This window comes from Vipera berus (assembly GCF_964194415.1).
Source record: "Vipera berus genome assembly, chromosome: 5".
NCBI classification, from domain to species: Eukaryota; Metazoa; Chordata; class Lepidosauria; order Squamata; family Viperidae; genus Vipera; species Vipera berus.
The window spans coordinates 3,952,160-3,971,582 of NC_138207.1; the positions used below are offsets into that span (position 1 = coordinate 3,952,160).

Below are 19,423 nucleotides of genomic sequence, written 5' to 3' on the forward strand. Positions count from 1 at the left end.
AATCAGCCAAATCAGGAATAAGATTGTGACTGAAAGAATACTAATTCTGAAATATAGTAAATATCTTTAACAAGTAACGTTAAATTTAGCTTTAGTGTAATTTGCTTGTTTACTGTAGCTAAAATGAAAATATATTTCTAAAGCATTGGTTTGGATCATTGGAAAGAAAAAAGATTTAATATTTATGATTCAAAAATATAAATATGTGAGAAACATGTTTTTAAAGACCTTTGCAGCTTGTTCTCATATATACCTTGCCACAAAGGAATAACTAAAATTATGAAATTTAGAATCTACCAAGCTTCCCTCAAATGGACAGAAGACAATCCATGGCAAATGTGAATCAGTAATCCATAGTTTAGCAGCAATAATAAATCTAATTATGCTATGCATATTTAAGTTAGCCAAACCCTGGAGCAGTGGTAGCAATCTTCTATCACAATGGCAAGCCCTTTAAGATTATATTTTTAAAGAAACAATGGAACCCCTGGCAGAGGCACTGGAAATATAACTTGTTAAGTGTAAAAGAAATGAATGTCAACTTCCATGCATTCCCTCAACTTCAATGTTTGCTACTAAAAAAACTAGGAAACTTTAAAAGAAACTATAATTGTAGAACTGATTTTTTTAACTTTTTTTTATTTTTAGTGTAAAAGTGTGACACCAAATTAAAACATGAAAAAAATCACCAATTACTTTTCAACAACCTGTCCTGCTAACAAAAAGGCCAGAATATCAACAGGCACGACAGAACACACAGAAATGACAATGCCTGTTAATATATCTGATCTTGATAAGCAGAGCCAAACCACAAATCACTGGCCAGACTGCTGGACCTATGAGCAAAAAAAAAGATTTTTGCTTGAAGAATGACTGGCTCTATGCTTGTAACATGAAACTTTGCTGTACGCCTTGTAAAAAAGTTGGAACTCTTGGTGTTGAGTCAATTTTTTTCCCCCCAAGATGGCGACGGTTGCTGCTTGAGCTCCGTGCTCCCTGCGATGGGCTCCAAATGAGCTTTGGGGGAAGCACAACCGTAACAGCGACCCGATAGAGAGGTTGGAGGGGTTAACAGCAGTCGGGGGGGCACTTTTAAGCGGCGTGGAGGCTCTTCCTGTCTTCCTGCGATCCCGCTGGCCCGAAGATCAGCTGAGGCGTGGAGTGCCGGCTGTAGCGTCGCTGCTTCCAGGAATCAGCTGGTAGGCTCCCTTCTCCCTCCGGAAGGCCTCCCGGCCCAAAGATCGGCCGAGGTGTAGCCGTCCCGTTTGGAGCGCTGCCGTCTCTAGGATCACCAGGGGGGCTTCCTTTTCTTCTTGGAAGGCCTCCCGGCCCGAAGATCGGCCAAGGTGTGGTCGTGCTGCTCGGAGCGCTGCCATTTTTTACAAACAGCAGGTGGGCTCCCTTCTCTTCTTGGAAGGCTTCTCGGCCTGAAGACACGTGGCTGTGTCGTTCGGGGGTGGACGCCCTTTTTGGTGGCATGGAGACCCCTTCTCCATTTTGGACGGCCTGCTGGGCCAAATACCGGCTGAGATGTGCCCTTGTTGTCTGGACTGCTGCCGGGTGCTTTCTGCTGAAGATGGTGGCTTGATGGCTTGTGGACTTTCCGTGGCATGGCCCTGGTGCTCTGTTCGGTTGGGGGGGGCTGGTTTGAGCTCCCTGGATTAGCTGACGTATACTGTTTTTGGCACGAAGGACTAGCTTCTTAATGCCCGGTTGGTTGGAGCAGGGTGGAATATGAACATTTGTCCCTACTCCTAAGGCTTCCTATTGCCAGTTGATATGGTACCGGGATCCGGCCGTGGTGAGAGGGCAGTCTGGATCGTTCATCAACCACCCACTGATGTGAGAGATCAGTGGGATGGGTTTCCCTGGCACCCTGGACTCAGTACACCATAGGTGGGCTTTCCTCAGCAGCGGTGAGAGAGCAGCTGCGGTTGCTCCACCTGGTTGACTCGGGTGAGAGCCGAGTTGAACTGAGTTGGGGGTCTGAGATATATATCCTGACCCTATAACATCATCACAGTCATCTAATTGTTCATTTGGTTTATTGCCCTATGCAGCTTTTATTATGTTATGGCTCGTATTCAATATTCTAACATTAACCTGTACGCTCTCAGGGGGGCTCCTCCCTCCTGGATACGACCTGTCGCCATGTCCCTTACTTCCCTTAAGGACGGGCCCAATTGTTGGGACCCCGAGAGGTGGCTGGGCTTAAATAGGGGCCTCTGGTGGAAATGAATAAGAGGCCCCTGGTATGTTTTTTAGCCGGTTGTTTTAAAGGGTTAGGGAGGGGGGGAATGGGAGGGAGGGGAGGGAATTGGGGTGTGTTTCATCAACCGGCTGTCAGTCTGGGCCTACAATAGTTCCCGGTGAGATGGGGTTGGGGCATGGGCTTTTGGTTCTGTTGGTATTGGGGTGGGGTTGCAAATTCCCACAATGATTGGGAATGGCAGCAGGCAGTTACACGGAGGGCCGAATCAATATCTGGGACCGCGCCCCCGCTTTCTTCGAGTGGTGGCGTGTTCCGACCCTCCGGTTAGTACCCTTTTATCCGGGGGTGAGGGGGACCAGGACCCTGAGCTCAGACTGGTGTATTTTAATGCCAGATCCATTGTGAACAAGGCTCCCCTTGTCCTGGAATGGATCGAGGAACACGCGGATCTGGCATGCATTACGGAGACCTGGCTGGGCCCAGAGGGCAGTGTCCCTCTGGTTGAACTGTGCCCTCCGGGTTTCTGTGTGCTACACCAGCCTCGGGCTCAGGGCAGGGGCGGTGGGGTGGCGGTGGTTATACGGGAGACCTTATGTCCGCGGGAGACCTCCGTTGTCCAGATAGGCGGGAGTCCCTTCTCATGAGATGTGGCCCTCGGACTCAGTTGGGCCTGTTGCTAACATACGTGGCACCCAGCTGTGTAGCAACGGCCCTGCCTGAGCTGCTTAACACCCTCTCAGGGTTGACGGTGGAGTTTCCCACTCATTGTTCTGGGTGACTTCAACCTGCCTTCCCTGGGAGAGTCATCAGAGTTAGCTCGGGAGTTCATGGCTTCCATGATGGCCATGGACCTGACCCAAGTAATTCAGGGCCCGACTCATGAGGTGGGTCACACTCTTGACCTGATTTTTCTATTGGGAAATGGTTGGATGATTTGGGAGGGGGCTTGCCAACTATTGTCCCCCTGTCATGGTCCGATCATTATCTCCTGCGGCTGGTCTTCCGCTGTGTCACCCCCCACTGCCGGGCGGTGGAACCGACCAGGTGGTTCCGTCCCAGGCGCCTAATGGACCCAGAACAGTTCCAGATGGTGGTTGGGTCCTTACCTATTTCCCTCACTCACAGCCCGGTCGATGCCTTGGTGGATGCCTGGGAAAGGGCAGCCACCGAGGCACTCGACCGTGTTGTACCCTTGCGACCCCAGACCCAGCACAGATCCCGTTGGGCCCCATAGTTTTATGTGGAGCTCTGGGAGATGAAGCGTCGGAGACGGGGTCTAGAGAGCGGTTGGAGATCCACCCGGTCTGAATCTGACCGATTGCGACTAAGAGCCTTCACAAGGTCTTACCTCGCTGCGATGAGGACGGCAAAGTGTAATTACTTCACTGGCCTCATCGTGTCCGCACATAATCGCCCAGCCGCCCTGTTTAGGGTGACTCGCTCTCTCCTTAATCGGGAGACGAGGGAGGAACCCTTACAGGGATGGGCTGAGTTTAGTTATCATCTGGTGGACAAAATCGCTCAGATTCGGACCGGTTTGGACTCTGACTGGGCAGAGTCTGACATGGAGGAATCAAGCGGTCTTGAGCATGTTATCTGGACTGAGTTCGACCCTGTTTTCCCCGATGACGTGGACAGGATCATGAGGAGACTGAGCTCCACCACTTGTTTACTGGACCTGTGCCCCTCCTGGCTGGTTTATGTGGCCCGGGAGGAGACACAAGGCTGGTTCCAGGCAGTAATATCTGCTTCTTTGAAGGAGGGTATCTTTCCCGCCGCCTTGAAGGAGGCGGTGGTGAGACCCCTCCTCAAGAAACCTGCTCTGGACCCAGCTGTTTTAAATAACTACCATCCGGTCTCCAACCTTCGCGTTTTGGCGAAGGTTGTTGAGAGTGTGGTGGCGCATCAGCTTCCTCTGTTCCTGGAGGAAACTGAATATCTTGACCCATACCAATCAGGTTTCAGGCCCGGGTACAGCACGGAGACGGCATTGGTCGCACTGGTGAATGATCTCTGGCGGGCTCGGGACAGGGGATGTTCCTTTTAGACCTCTCAGCGGCTTTCAATACCATTGACCATGGTCTCCTACTGCGGCGTCTCAGGGGGTTGGGAGTGGGAGGCACTGTTTTATGGTGGTTCTCCTCCTACCTCCTGGGCTGCTCGCAGTCGGTGTTGATGGGAGGGCAGAGGTCCGCCCCGAGGTTTCTCATTTGTGGAGTCCCTCAGGGGTCGGTCCTCTCTCCCTTCCTGTTCAACATCTACATGAAACCGCTGGGCGAGCTCATTCGTGGTTTTGGGGTGGGGTATCATCAGTACGCTGATGATACCCAACTTTTTCTTTCCACCCTGAACTAACCCAGTGATGCACTCGATGTGATGTCCTGTTGCCTGGAGGCGGTCTGGGTTTGGATGGGGAGAAACAGGCTTCGTCTCAATCCTGCCAAGACTGAGTGGCTGTGTATACCAGCATCTCGGGCTAACCAGGTTGTTCCATCATTAATGATGGGGGGTGAGGTGTTACCCCCCCGTCGATAGGGCTTGCAACTTGGGCGTCCTCTTGGATTCACGGCTCAATTTTGATGATCATATAGGAGCCGTGACCAGGGGGGCTTTTGCCCAGCTTCGTCTGGTGCGCCAGTTGTGGCCCTATCTGGACCGAGATGCCCTACACACAGTCACCCATGCGCTCGTAGCCTCCCAGCTAGACTACTGCAATGCTCTCTACACGGGGCTGCCCTTGAGGACCACTCGGAGGCTTCAACTGGTGCAGAATGCAGCCGCGCGAGTTGTTATGGGAGTTTCCCGATACTCCCGTGTAACACCTCCGTGAGCTGCATTGGCTTCTGGTTGCCCTCCGGGTGAGATTCAAGGTGCTGGTAATGACCTATAAAGCTCTAAATTGCTTGGGTCCAGATTATCTAAGGGAACACCTGCTGCTGGCATCAACTTCCCATTGTCCTGTGTGCTCCCACAGGGAGGGCCTTCTCAGGGTACCGCCGGTTAAGGAATGCCGGCGGGTTATTCCCAGGGAAAGGGCGTTCTCTGTGAGCGTGCCAGCCCTATGGAACCTGTCAAGGTATAAATCACCTTAGTAGAGGGCGAAGGACCGTGCTTCAGAGGATGCATGATGTGCATGAAGGAAGGAAATAAAACACGATGCATAACCTTACTAAATACCTTTTAATTACAAAAATATAAAAACTAAATATATATATAAAAAGAGAGCTAGCTGACTACATCCTAACGTAACAGACAGTAACAGCAAAGTGAAAGACAATAAAGAATAACTGTGAGAAACTTTTTCTAGACATGCGCACTAAACAGTCTGAAACCATAACATAACTCATCATATGGGATTCACTATGGTTACCAGATAAGTGGTATCTCCACAGGTGCAGAAAGCAGGGAAAATGTACAGTTAGAAATGAACTTTTCTGACGAACAAAAAAAACATGCAGTGACATTCCCCTTCTTTCGTCAGCAAAAGTGAAGACTCAAGTAAGGCACATCTTCTCACGCAGATACTCATGCTGGGCTGTAGGAAGTGGTTTGTTCAGCATATCAGCAATTTGATCACGTGTAGGCACATACTGTAATGTCACAAAACCTTGTTTAACCAGTTGTCTTATGTTTTGATATTGGATGTCAATGTGTCTGGGACCTTGAACCTGTAAAACGTGTTTCAGAAATATAAACCACAGATTCATTATCTTCCATCACAGTGATCGGTCGAATCGGATGTGTCCAGATATCTGTGACTAAAGCATCAAACCAGGTTAAAGAATTGCATGCATCAGACACACAAGCATACTCAGCTTCTGTAGAGGAACAAGAAACAAAATTCTGTTTACGCACATGCCAGTAAAAAGGACATCCATTTAAGATCATGTAACCTGAAGTACTTTTCCGCGACTTCTTATCACTTGCCCAATCTGAATCTGCATAACATAACTCTGCATAGTCAGTATGTGTTGGTTCCAACAACAACTTCATGTCTTTTGTGTGTTTAGATACCTCAATAGCTTTTTAACACATGTCCAATGAAACTGTTTTGCCTTGCCTACGTGCCGTGATAGGAGATTAACACTAAGTGCAATGTCAGGTCTAGTCCAACTACTAATATACAACAGCGACCCAATGACTGAGCGATATAGTGTTTGATCTTCGAACTCAGGACTTGGTTCATGTGCCAAAATGTGAAAATCGGTTTGCATGGGTATACTCATAGGCTTAGCATCCTCCATGTTGCAGTGATGTAACAGTTGTTCAATCTTATCTTCTTGTGTGAGACTAAACCCCTTCTGAGTTTTGACAACTTGAACACCTAAATAAGTGTTAATACATCCTAAAGACTTCAATGTGAAAAACCTTTGTAAAGCTTTAGCAAAAACCTCACTCATCTGCTTACTTGGACCAATATAAACAATATCATCGACATAAACGAGGATTATCTCATACCTATTACCAGATCTTTTAGTAAACACGCATTCATCTGTTTCGGACTTAATAAAGCCCATTGAATTTAGTTTGTCAGAAAGACATAAGTACCACATTAAACCAGACTGTTTCAGACCATAAAGGCTTTTGTGTAGAAACCAGGTATCCCCTTCTTGCTGTCGGAAACCTGGAGGACCTTTGACATAAATTTCTTCGCCAAGATCAGCGTGTAAATAAGCCGTTTCAATGTCGAACTGGAAAACTTCTAGGCCAAGGATCGTTGCAGTGGCTAAGGCAATTTTCTGTTGTGATTCAGGGTCAGCCTGTGGGTCCGGCAGCCGGGTCGGATGTCTCGGATGACTCAGATGAGGGGGAGGAGGAGGGTGTTGAAGACGAACTTGCTGATGATGGCTTGGAGGCTTTGCAGAGCCCCCAGCCAGGCCCCTCTTACTTGGTGGAGACTCAGCTGTGCGAGCCCGACAGTGCGGATGATGATGACCCACAGCTGGCCCTGTTCAAGGACGCCCGACGCAGGAGGCAGTCAAGCAGGAGCAAGCAGAGAAAGGCTGTGGGACTCCTCGGAAGGAGGCACAGGGAGGCCACGCCCTGAACTCTAATAAAGGGAGTGTTTGGGGAAGGGCTGGTTGCTGAAAGCAACCGCTCCGTTTGAGGATCAAAGTTCCGGTATCTTGTTTCATGTTTTGTTGTTTGTTTGTGTATTAAACTTGGCAGACGTTTTCCAGCCTCAGACGTTTTCCAGCCTCTGCCGTTTGTACAGGGGTTGCCTTTCTGCAAGGCCGGTAGCAGGCTGGTACAGAACATTTTCACACTCTCAGTCTGCACTGTGGGTGAGTATGTATTTGTATAGTCCTCAGGATAACGTTGAGCGAAACCCTGGGCTACAAGTCTGGCCTTGTACAACGACTCACCATTTGGCTTCTTCTTAATCCTGTATACCCATCGAGTGCCAATAACTTTCTTGTTTGCTGGAGGGCTTGCAGGTGTAAACACTTGAAGTTTCTTTAGACTGTCCATTTCAGCCTGCATTGCCTCAAACCATTTATCTTGCTCTGATTCAGGAAGCTGTTTGATCTGTGTGAACTTCTCAGGTGGAAGTGAAACATTACAAATCAAAGGTACAGGTGTTTTTGTTACTTGCCACGAATAACGTTTTGGAGGGATTCCCTTTGTGGACCTCTTGGAACGTCTCAGAACAACCGTCCATTCTTCTTCCGTGTCGTCCTCGTCTTCATCATCGTCGCCAGCGGCAGCATCGGCAGCTTGCGAAGATGGAACAGTAGGTTGAGAAGAACTCGTGGAAGGAACATTATCCTGTGAATCTTGATCATCAGGTTGCGTGGCATCAGCAACATCATCTCTAGGAAAATAAACTCCAGGATCGTTAGAATGAATCCTGGACCAGTCAGCATCTTCCTCAAAAGTAGCAGATTGTGAAACCACAATAACATGATTTGAGTCAATGTATTTGCTCCATTTTGAATTATCATCAATACCCATACATCTCATCCTTTTTGCTGCAGGACCCCCTTTCTTTCTTTGGGCTAAGGGAATATTCACCATAGCGTATGAATCAAAAATATGGAGATGTGAGAGATCAGGCTTGTGTCCATACAACATGAAATAAGGGGTCTGATTTATCACACTACTCCAAGTACGGTTGATGATATGGTTAACATATTTGATAGCTTCACCCCAGTATGGAAGACCAAGGTTGGCGTCTTCAAGAAGGCAACGCATCATGGTTTGCAAAACCCCATTTCTGCGTTCTGCCACTCCATTTTCAGCTGGAGTATAAGGAGCAGATGTCTGATGTACTATCCCATTCTCACGCATCCAGTCCTGGAAATGCTGAGACATGAATTCAGCACCATGATCACTCTGGATTCTGGCAAAGTTGACCTTGAATTGGGTATAGACAAGACTAGCAAAGTCTTTAAAGATCTGAAAGGTCTCAGATTTTTCTTTCATAGGATATACATATCCATATCTAGAATAATTATCAATGATTGTCAAGAAATATCTTTTACCACCAAGTGTTGGTGCAAAAGGACCCACTATGTCAGTGTATACCAAAGCAAAAATGCGTGTTGACAGGCGTGTAGCGCGTTTTGGAATTGCTGATGCTTTAGATTTGGCTTTCTTGCAGACAGCACAGTCCAAGAACACCTTACACCCCTTCAGATCCAAACCTCTTGCAAACTCTGGCATCTTCTTCAGAACACGGAAACTGGCATGACCCAATCTTCTATGCCACTTATGGATACACCTGGAATGCAAAGGTTTGCCTGTTAGTGAATTCTCAACATTAGCATTTTTATTAGGAACCTCAGGCTTGCTGTGAGCAACCTGTGTCTTATTTGTCTTCTTGTTGGCTTTAGGAGCCTTTGGAGTAGCAACAGGATCTCTCTCTGGGACGTCTCTCTCTGGGCCTGTGCTTTTTGGAACGTGTATACTTGCCTGCTCTTGCTGCTTAGACTTTGGTTTTATGTAATAAACACCACCAATCACCATGGTTTAAGCAACTATATCTCCATCTTTGACTATATAACTTGCTTTTTCAAAATGATGGACCTGAAAATGAGAAAACCTAGACAAATGACTCTGACTAAGCAAATTACTACTGGAAGACTGTAGTAATGTAGTAAACATCTGGAATGAGAGCACCGAGCTCTTCAATATAAACAGTTCCTTTTCCCATGACCTGAACAGGATGATTTGAAAAAGAGTAAAGTTCACGAAGTTCAGGTTCAGGCTCGTGCATCTCTGTGTAAAGCTCTTTTCTGTAGGTAACATGTAATGCTGCTCCACTGTCCAAAGTCCAAAGATGTCTGTCGTACTCTGGTTGAGGCTGTGGATCGTTGGTCACAACCAATGTGACAAGTGGAGCTTGTGGATCACGCCTGGAACCACGACCACGACCTTGTCGTCCGCCTCTACCTCTGCCTCCTCTGGAATCTGTTCCTCTGGGCTAGTATGTGACGGGCACTGGAACTCGTTGGGGACAATCCCGGGTGGCATGTCCCACACGATTGCAGATGTAGCATCTTGGCATCCTTGGAATGTAGGTCCTTCCACAGAAGGTATGCCTCGCTGGAGCTCTTGATGCAGGTGGTTCCCTTAAATGTGGCAGAGCTTACATAAGTGCCTCTTCTTCGGTTAAACTTGATCCACTGTGCGTTGAGCAATAGGCACTTGATTAATCTTGGAAATAGCATCTTTCCACTCATGATTCAAAGAATTGATGATAATGCTGATCATTTGAAAATCATTTCACCCAGTTCTTTTCTAATACCTTTCATTTTAGTCAAATGTGCTCCAATATGTTCACCAGGTTTTAATCTGGAACCATGGAACTCAGACAAAAGTAAACATGTAGACTCAATTGATGTAGGCCGATAACATTAACTGAGTCCAAATTTGTTGGGCAGTTGCATCTTGTGAAAACGTGAGCTGCAATTCAGTGTCCATTGACATCAATAATGTTGTGCATGCTCTATTATCCAAGTCCCATATGTCAGGAGTCCATGGCTGGGCAGGAGGATTAAACACCATCATGTGAGTACCTTCTCTGCATAGCAAAAGTCCAACCTCACTGACCCATGCCCTGTAATTCTGTCCTGACTTCTTTAATTTTGAGTCACCAGCCAGTGGTACAATAGAAGGTGTTTGATGAGGAATATACAATTGAGGTACTGGCTGTGCAGGTTGTGCAATCCGACCATAACCTGCAGGGGGCACCAGTGGCGTCTGTGCCTGGACATGCGGCAGTTGCATTGAAGCTGCCGGTAGTATTGGTGCTGGCTGTGACTGTCTTTGAGCTGCTATTCCACCCTGGCCAGTAGGAGGCGCTGGCGCTGGCGCAGTAGCATAACCTGCAAATGACACTGGCCTTCGCATATGAGAACCCGGTGGCAATTGCATGTGGGCTAAATATGGCTGTGCTCTGTCAGGTAGAGGGACTTGCATAGAAGCAATATTAACAGGAGAAGCAATAGTAACAGGAATCCTAGCACCATCAGGGGCTGGAGCCTCAGATAATGGCAGAAACCTTGCATCTCTGAGCAAAAATTCCTGCATGGACAATTGCGAGAGGGAGAGCTCCAATTCATGTCTTAATTCAGCTTCACCAGTAGGTGGTGCTATAACATTTGCTTCAGGCTCACTGTGGCTCTGTATGTCCTTTGGGACAGCCCATAATCATGTGACATAGGAGCCTCCAGTTCCCATTCGTCTGGCATGACACTCAATGATGGGCGTGACTTTGGCTTTGGGGAAGAAGGAGGCAATATGGCTTCTTCTTGTGGGTGTGGCAATATGGCCGGTTCTTGCTCATACCTCCTCTCATATTGCTGAACCATTGATACATATTCCTTTGCCTGCTGCAAACGCTTTTCAAAAACCCCAATTTGTTCACAGTAGCCTTGCATAACCCTATCTCGCATAGTTCGCTTGGGGCTTGAAGGAGCAGAAGGAATTTCCTTCGGCCTAACTTTAGGTTTCACTCCAAGCCTTTGAAATTCATCTTGAGCCCCTGGAGTGTGAACATTCTCAAGAGCAGCTGCCAGGGAGCTTGGAAAAGTAGAAAAAAGAGTGACTGACCTTGCATCGTGGACAGGAGCAGGTGCGTCTTCTCCAAGGCGTGTGGCTGAAGCGATCGGAGTTTGTAAAGTTGAAGGGAGATGCCCCACAGACAGGCTCCTAGCCTCCCTTTTCATCCGTGGCTTCCTTCCTGACATGTTTCAGCAGTTAATCACCTTTGCCTCGCTTGAACTAACTAACTGATAACAGCCGCAGAAACATGCATCTCTAAAAACATAAATCAAACCATCCTCTGCTACCAAATGTCAAGGTATAAATCACTTTAGTAGAGGGCGAAGGACCGTGCTTCAGAGGATGCATGATGTGCATGAAGGAAGGAAATAAAACAAGATGCATAACCTTACTAAATACCTTTTAATTACAAAAATATAAAAACTAAATATATATATAAAAAGAGAGCTAGCTGACTACATCCTAACGTAACAGACAGTAACAGCAAAGTGAAAGACAATAAAGAATAACTGTGAGAAACTTTTTCTAGACATGCGCACTAAACAGTCTGAAACCATAACATAACTGGTCATATGGGATTCACTATGGTTACCAGATAAGTGGTATCTCCACAGGTGCAGAAAGCAGGTAAAATGTACAGTTAGAAATGAACTTTTTCTGACGAACAAAAAAAACAAACGTGCAGTGACAGAACCAACTTCCCACGGAACTCAGGACTGCCCCCGACCTTTGCTCATTTCGCCAGGATTTGAAAACCTGGTTCTTCGAGCTGTTTGGCCCAGACTGAGAGGTTTTGATTAATTTAATTTAATTGGGTTTTAGTTTAACTTCAGGGACTGTAATTTAATTATAGTTTTAACTGATTTTAATTTGTATGTTATGTATTTTAATTTTCCCCGTAAACCGCCCTGAGTCCTATGGGAATAGGGCAGTATATAAATTTAAATAATAAATAAAATGGGTATGAAACTTTCCAAAGAATGGATTAACAATGAGATAACCTATTCTGGCACAGATAGGAAGCAACAGTTGACCTCACTTCGAAATAAAATTTTTGATCACAGAGAATCTGCTGCACATAAAGCAGCATTAAAAATAGTTGCTGAAAGCGAAAAAGACTCTTGAGAATGTTTTTTAACGTCATTATCTCGTGAAAAAATAATAACTGGAAAAATTTTTCGAACTGCATATAAAGTAGTAAAGGAAAATCAATCATTCCATCATTTTGAAAATGAAATTGATCTGCAAGAACAGAACGGAATTGATTTGGGTTGTATTCTTCATTCTACAAATGCGAGTATTAACATTGTTAATCATATAAGTGAAGAAATGAGGAAAATTGTGGTTAAAGAAATTGTTCGATCCAATAATAAAATTTCATTGATAATTGATGAATCAACCACAATAAGCAAAAAACTACCCTCATAGTATTTGTTCGATGCTGTATCAAAGGTATGGGAATGAATGCACCAGTAAAATTTTTTGGGACTTGTTAGAACTTGAAAAAGTAACAGCAGAAGGAATATTTGATTCCTTACTCCAATGTCTTTACTCTTATGGGATGACAGAAGATTATTTGAAAAAATATTTGATTTCTCTGGCATGCGATGGCGCCGCTGTGATGATGGGATGTAAAAGTGGAGTGAAAAAATTGCTGTCAGAACGTTTTCCTTCTATTATAGTTTGGCATTGTGCTAATCACAGACTAGAATTATCAGTAGGTGATGCTGCCAAGGAAACTTCAGGAATAAATAGATTCCAATCATTCATTGATAAACTGTATGTCATATACCATGCTTCACCAAAGAATAGTAGAGAGTTGCATTCATGTGCAGAATTACTGGGTACTGAGCTGCTGAAAATTGGAAGAATTTTAAGCACCCGATGGGTGTCATCGAGTTTGCGTACAGTTTTGGCCATATGGAATAATTTTGAATCCCTTGTGTATCATTTTGAACAAGTAATGCATGATCCTACAATAGATAAAAATGATAAATGCACTTATGATGGCTTGAAAAGAAAAATAACATCTACAGAATTTTTATTGGACCTAGGATTGATGTGTGATGCTCTCCAAGAAATGTCAGTATTGTGTAGTGGGTCCGATGCAAGGAAGAGACGCCAGCCGGTGTGTGAGTTCAGCTCTTTATTGAAGGGGGTAGTGAACTGGGGAATGAGGGCTACCTGGCCTCCTTATATACCTGGCCAGGTAAGCTAACAGCCAATGGGGTTGGCCCTAGGTTTCCCGCCAAACTAGGTTTCCCGCCGAAACCGTCCAGGCCAACGCCCCCTGGTGGCTGTTGCTATGCAGGTGCCTGCATACATAACAGTCAGATTTAAGTTTGGATCTACAGGACCGCAACATTGACTTGTATAAGGCAAATAAGAAAATAAAAATACTGGTACAAGTTTTTGAAGAAAGAAGACAGAACTTTGGGCCCTATTATAAATGTGCTGTTGCTGCTGTAAGTGATCTTCGCTTTCGTGGAGTTTTACTTCACAAAAGAGATTCAAGAAAGGATCCTCCCATTGACCCAAGTATATTTTATACAAAATTGAAAGAGTCAATTGAAAAAAAGATTACTTGATAGCAAAGACGATGAGTTGGCATATTGGTCTCATGTACTTGATCAAAAACATTGGCCTGAAGATGTTAATACTCAACTGGCATTTGGAGAAGTGGAAGTTAGAAACTTATCAATCAGACTGCAACTAAATGAAAGAGAAATGATTTGTGGATTCCGTGAATACATTCTCGAAAAGACATATCCAGAAAAACTGTTGCATTTGATACGGACTCTGAAAAACAAGTGAGGGAGTGGCGGAAAATGAAAGCTGACTTGGAAAAGATTCCAAAGACAAAAAAAGCTCGACGTGGTTTAACAACTCCATATGGGGCTCTAGAGACTGAATTGCATAAATGGGTTATGGAGTGTCGTCAAAATGGTTACTGCGTAACACGCATGGGAATTCGCTTATGTGCCCTTCAAATGGCTAAAGATGACAAATTAAAAGCACCAGGCATTGAAAATTTTGTTGCGTCAGCAGGATGGTGTACTGGCTTCATGAATAGGTATGGCCTATGTTTGCGGCAAAGAACTAAGATTTCACAGAAGTTGCCAAAAGACCTTGATGAAAAAGTGATGTCATTCCATTCATTCATCATAAAACAAAGAAAGATCCATAACTATGACCTGGGAGATATTGGGAATATGGATGAAACACCTATGACCTTTGATCTTCCAAGCAACAGAACCGTGGCAAGTTTGGGAGACAAAACTGTTTTACTCAGAACCACAGGTAATGAGAAAAACCATTTTACAGTCGTTCTGTCATGTTTGGCTAATGGAACTAAGCTGCGGCCTGTCATTATTTTTAAAAGAAAGACCTTGCCTAAAAAGGTCAATTTCCCACCACGAATTACAGTGCGCGCACATGTTAAAGGCTGGATGGATGAAGATGGAACAAAAAAGTGGCTGGAAGAAGTTTGGAACGGACGACCAGGAGCAGCCTTAAAGAAAAAACCATCATTGCTAGTTTGGGATATGTTCAGAGCCCACACATCTGATGACATAAAAATATTGGCAAAGTCTTCTCAAGTTACTTTAGCCGTTATTCCAGGTGGGCTTACATCTGTATTACAGCCCTTAGATGTGTGTTTAAATAAACCTTTCAAAGACCGTGTGCGAAAGATGTGGTGCGAATGGATGTCATCTGGTCAAGCCCGACTAACAAAAGGTGGAAATATGATGAAGCCTGACATAGAACTGATGGCAAAGTGGGTTCGTGATGCATGGGAAGAGATTCCAGAGGACATGGTGAAGCACGCCTTCAAGAAATGTGGCATAAGTAATGCTATGGATGGCAGTGAAGACAGTGCTTTGTATGAGGACGACAGCTGTGATAGTGATGACTGCGAACTCTGTGACAATGTATATGATAATAACCTCACACCAGCTACAGCTGAAGCTCTGTTTGGACATACAGATGAGGAGGAGGAATCCAGTTTTGAAGGATTTTGATGGTTGTGTTTTAGCTTGGTTGCTTATTGAGTTAAGGTTTTTGTACATTTAAAGTTATTGTTAATACTTTAATGTTATATATTGTTTTTGTTGAATATACTGATAATATATTGTTTTTGTTGACCCTCTTTTCCACATGCCTCAATTAAAGCAATTTTATTGTTATCTACCTGTATTTTTATTTTTGAAATTTACTGTGAGCTGCTGCATTTCCCAGCCTCGGCTTATACTCGAGTCAATAACTTTTTCCAGTTTTTTTGGGTAAAATTAGGGGTCTCGGCTTATACTCGAGTCGGCTTATATACGTTGATCTGTGGTTACTCAGAGGATGACATTCGGCCATAGATACTAAGAGCAAGGAAAGGAGTCGAGAACATTTGCCAGACGAGAATTGGACAAAAGTTTGGAATTATCTATGAACATTTGCCTTAAATACAATAAATTAAATGTATGTTAAGAATTGAATATATAACTGTTTAACTATATAAATAAATATATAAATAAAATTATATAAATAAATAACAAGATGAGAGTTCCGGCACCTTTTTTTTTTAGAAAAAAAAGCCCTGAAGAGGCCTTAGACCAAACACCCGTGCCCTCTTCTTGAAAAGAAAAGACAGAATGCAACAGGTTAGAAATAATAAATGTTGCTACAAAGAGCATCAGATACGGTGTTGTCTACGTGCCACTGCTGCCATTACTAGAGATGCTGGCTTGATCCCAGAAGACTTGTAGTTGACCACAATAAAGTCAAGAGCCCAAGAAAAAATTATGAAGTCCCTAAGATCAAGAATTTGATGAACTCTGCAAGAAGGGCAAAATAGAATGCCTCTTCTTCGATGGCTGTATAGATGCAACTAAAGTTATGCTGAAAGCAAACAATTCAGACCAGCAATTCCCAAGTGCCATCAAAGGACATTATTCTGTGTGCAGCGAACCAGGTGGAAGTCATCTTTATCATTTCACTCCAGACAAAGGCTCAAAAACAGGAAAAGCTGCTCAAGTGATTGCAGATAAATCAGCTGTGCTTCATGAAGAAGACAGACATTGACAAAAGCCATTGGAGGAGTCAATACTGGCTGTGAAGATGGTGCCATGTACTGGGTGGAGGTCAAGCTGGACCAGATGTTGATCTGGTTGGACTGTGCACTCCACACAAATGAGTTACCCCCATGGCACCGAATCACAGAACTGGATGGGGAAGACCTCTGTCTATCAACAAATGGGCAGGTGAAATTGGCAACCTGCTGGACACTGCAACAGAACTCAACACAGATCCTTCATTCATCAGAGGGTCAATGCTGCAAACACTGACATGTTTTTGCACTGACAATATGAGACAGCCTGTTACTTTAATTGCTTCGCTTGGGGGGAAGGGGAAATTAACCAGATGTTTTGAGAAGAAGGCCGGGTACAGAATGGGAAGTGAAATTTCATATGTAAAACTAATTGGATAATGTGATTTATGATGTGTAGATAAGGGCAGGGATTGTGTGTGTGTGTTACAATGGGTTTGGGGTGGGGAGGAGATTTCAGATTCTGGTATCCCTCCATGAGTGCCGATGTTTCATTTCATTATTAAGACTTTTTAGATAAACAATGGTTGCATTTTGTTTGAACTGTCTCATTTCAATTAGGGAGCCTCTCATTTCACTGAGAGACAGTGTCGTAAAGGATCTCTCTACTAATCAAGCATATGGATGTAGGATCACACAGGCAATAAGGACAGGAGTTCCCACAGATCTGGTTGTTGTGGAAGTTGGCCCCGTAAGCCACTCATGCTGGTTGACAAACTGCAAAGAGGCTTTGTCGAATACTGGTTTCAAAACATGGCTTTAAAGGCAAAACTCTCCAAGACTTAAGTATGAGAGTGGAATACATCGTGGGTGTGTACCTCAAAGTACAACATTCCTGGATTGAAGGCCTGCGTCGTGCATAGCTCCAGCTGTAGCAAGTCGAGACTGCAAAGGAAGGCAATAGCAGATGCTGTTTTGCCAACCATTCAGCGCTCAGCACCATACGCTTTCAGTCAAATGATAATCCACTCTGGAGTTCAGCTGACATTTGAGAGGAGAGCTGGTGTGCAAAAAGATCATTGACTTGAGGGATGCAGACGATGACGCGCTGAGAGATTTTTCTGTACCTGCACGAAGAACACCCTTAATCAATCTCAGAGCATCCACTCCACTGGAGCTGATTGACTGATCTGAAGGTGTGTATATGTGCCACCTTTGACGTGCAAGCCGACTACAGAGGGAATAAAGAAGTTCATTGACGAATCATTGCAAGTACAGTGGCCCTGTCATGCCCAATCAATAGAGAGAGATGTTTGTAAGAGGTCACAGAGGCAGCAAGCAGAGTGTGTACACATGAGAAGTGTGAGTGTTACATCAGAGGCCAAGAAGCAAGTTGGCGGCTCATGTCAAAGAACGAATCAAAAGAACTTGGTGAAACTCGCTTAAATATTCCTGTAACTCAGACAATTGCTTCACGTTAGTTTATGATTGCATGGATTATTTTTTTCGCTTTGCGAGAAAGGATTCATGCAGAAAAAAACTTTAATTTTTGTAGCACAAGGTGTAATTTTAAGATGATAATGTTAACAGTATTTGGGTTGCAAGAGACTTTTGTGGAGAATATGATCAGACGTGGATTTACCAAGCCAAATGCTGTGCAACTGCAAAAACAACAGCAGATTTGAATTCTCGGTGTAAAAACACATATATATTTTTTACACAACGCCTCACTCAAAAAAATTGCAAAAATTATTTTTCACCCTATTAAGTAATACACCCTGCTGCGCAGCACATGAGTGGTGGCGGCAAGGGGAGGAGGCAATCATGGGTGGGTAGGTGGGCTGGCAGCCCCCCCCGGGCAAGCCTCGCAGCTCCTTTCTCTTGCCCCTCTAAGATGTGCACTTTCAACCTGGTCATTAAGTTTCTGGTTCTCAAGAAAGGCAAAACTGCCAACAGTTACTTTGGGTTTTCAAGAGGTCTGCACCATCAATTCCACCGGAAAAGATACCAGCACGTAGAAATGAAACGAGGCAGCAGGGTGGGGATGGGGAAGGAGGCAACACTGCTTTTCTCCCCCGGCTTCTGCATTGGGGCCAATTCTGTCTTTATGTGCAACTATGCTGACCATGGGGACAGCCACCCCACCCCCTCAAAGTTGCCTGCACCTGGTTGCTGATGGGGAGGGCGGTCAGGGGAAGGTACCTTCCCAGCAATTCAGGAGGCGGCAGCTGCCGCTACCCATTGAGTCCTGCCTGGCCCTGCTTGGCACCCAGCTCTTCCTCACAATGCCTGAGCGTCCCAGAGGAGCTGGGTGCTGAGCAGGACACAAGAGGCAGCGTTGTTGGCGGCAGAAGCCATAGGGTGGAGCCCAGCGGTCTCCTTTTTTGGGGTTGCCAAACGCTGCAATGCTCTGGGAAGGTACAACTGGCAAAGTGGAGCAAAATAGTTGCACAGCAACCGCCGTGTCCCCACCTCCCCAGCGCCTGAGGCCGCTGGCCGCACAACCCGACGTCACCATGTCCAATGGGAAGGCAGAGGCTTAACCCCTTGACTGTCGGGATGCACGCTATTTGTCCCATGCAACCAGTTAGCCGGGGACAGGCGTCCCTCTGCGAATCGCCCAGGTTGAGGGTGCAGGGGACCACTGCCGAGTGACCAGTGGCGGGGGAAAAAAATGCCGGCTGAGGGCCAGCTGAGGATAAATGCCTGTAATGGGCCCACTGCAGCGGGAAGCCCACGGTGAACTGGGGCGTGGCCAGGCAGCCATGTTCAATTGTCCTAGACTCTGTGATGCTCAATAAGCTTGGTGATTTTCTTCCAGAGGTTTCATGTTCCGACTGGTTGCCAGCTACACAACCTGCAAGATGCCGGGCAGCTCTTCCAACTGACGAGGAAAAGATCAGCCATTGATGGCCCATCATTAAGCTGCTGACAGCCAAGGCCAAACTTACTAACAAGCACTGGAAAGCAATGTGAAGAAATTGGGTGAGATTTTATCTTCTCTGCATCCCAAATATTTTTTCCTGTTAAATGCTTCTTGAAAATTTATTCCCTGCTGAGGAAAGAGGGAAGGCATTTTTTCCCCCACCCTCTAAAATGGCGGTGTTTTGATTACTTAGGAACGAAAATGCTACCTGGTGAAGAATTCTGTGGAAGTTCAGCTG

The 19,423-nt window shown here is 45.2% G+C and overlaps 1 protein-coding gene across 1 annotated transcript in view; it reads right to left on the minus strand.

The window, feature by feature from the left end:
* Window positions 1-19,423, minus strand: part of NMUR1 (neuromedin U receptor 1) — a gene marked incomplete at both ends in the record, with an annotated part of 81,719 nt that overhangs the window by 61,616 nt on the left and 680 nt on the right. The window contains 3 exons of the mRNA XM_081329969.1: window positions 17,138-17,204; window positions 17,306-17,386; window positions 18,732-19,143. Coding sequence (XP_081186095.1) covers window positions 17,138-17,204; window positions 17,306-17,386; window positions 18,732-19,143 — 560 coding nt within the window. The remainder of the gene's footprint in view (window positions 1-17,137; window positions 17,205-17,305; window positions 17,387-18,731; window positions 19,144-19,423) is intronic.